Here is a 1,151-nt window from a genome sequence, read left to right as displayed (position 1 = left end):
CAATTTCCCCCCCCCCCCCTCTAAAAAAACAAAAAACTTTTCATTTTTCGTTGCAACATTTAAGGTGATATTATCATTAATTTTTTATTTATTTAATTATGTCTTTAACAGATACCTGGACCAGTTCGGTAAAACTAAAGTCCACAACCAAAACTGTCCATTTTTTGGGCTACTAAATCCTCCAGCACCTTGTCCTTGTCCATTAAGGCAAGCATGGGGGAGTCTTGATGCACTAATTGGTAGGCTTAGAGCTGCTTATGAAGAAAATGGTGGAAAGCCAGAAATGAACCCATTTGGTTCAAGAAATGTGAGGCTATTTTTAAGAGAAGTGAGGGATTTTCAATCTAAATCAAGAGGGGTTAGTTATGAAAAGAAGAGGAAGAGGACATTATCATCAACAAATAATAATAAGTCGAAAATAATAACAGTGATTGATGATGGTGGTGATGGTCGTGGTACAGGTACATGTGTAACTTTTTGCGGATATGGAAATATTGGAAATGGTAATTGAGAGTGATCGTGTAGACGAGGGCATGGTGATCAAGAGGTTCTGACTTACTCCAAAAACAATTTCTTATAGAAATGCAAGAGTAATTATGTGTAGATAAGATCCAATTATGTGATCGATATGGATTTAACCAAATTTAACGTATGTTGTGGAAGCTTAGTGTACTGAAATATTAAATAATTGTCTAGTTGACATTAGTGTTAGAAAAACTATATATGTTAGTTATATAGGATAATGTAAAATTAGGACATGATTTTGCATGCATCCTCTCTATATTATAAAAATAATAAAGTGTTTGTTTTTTTGTTAAATTATATGTGACATAGATAATCATAATGGTTTAATTATTGACTAAATATTGAGATGTATTATTTCAAATATGCTTATAGAAATTTTTATAGTATATATTTATTTTAACTTGTTGCGGTAATCAATTTTATTTTTCAGCTAATTAATTCCACGTTTTATATATGTACCACTAATTAGTTGTAGCTATTTTTTAAATGATCTAGTTGTGACAAATATGATTAGAATTTTCAAATCTTTATCCTAAAGTTGCTCGAATTTGAACTAATTGTACCACATAATTGAGCATTTCTTTGCATAAACACACTACAACATATATTTCACTCTCGGAGAGAAC

General features: G+C 30.9%; 1 protein-coding gene across 1 annotated transcript in view; it reads left to right on the top strand.

The window, feature by feature from the left end:
• LOC107018715 (protein LIGHT-DEPENDENT SHORT HYPOCOTYLS 1-like) overlaps window positions 1–819 on the top strand; it is a 2,907-nt gene extending 2,088 nt beyond the window's left edge. Inside the window, exon 2 of the mRNA XM_015219269.2 lies at window positions 112–819. Coding sequence (XP_015074755.1) covers window positions 112–511 — 400 coding nt within the window. The 3' untranslated portion in view covers window positions 512–819. The remainder of the gene's footprint in view (window positions 1–111) is intronic.
• Window positions 820–1,151: the final 332 nt, after the last annotated feature.

This window comes from Solanum pennellii, chromosome 5, assembly GCF_001406875.1.
Source record: "Solanum pennellii chromosome 5, SPENNV200".
Lineage (NCBI taxonomy): Eukaryota > Viridiplantae > Streptophyta > Magnoliopsida > Solanales > Solanaceae > Solanum > Solanum pennellii.
Note: the sequence above shows the minus strand (reverse complement) of the source record. Positions and strands in the feature narration are given on the sequence as shown.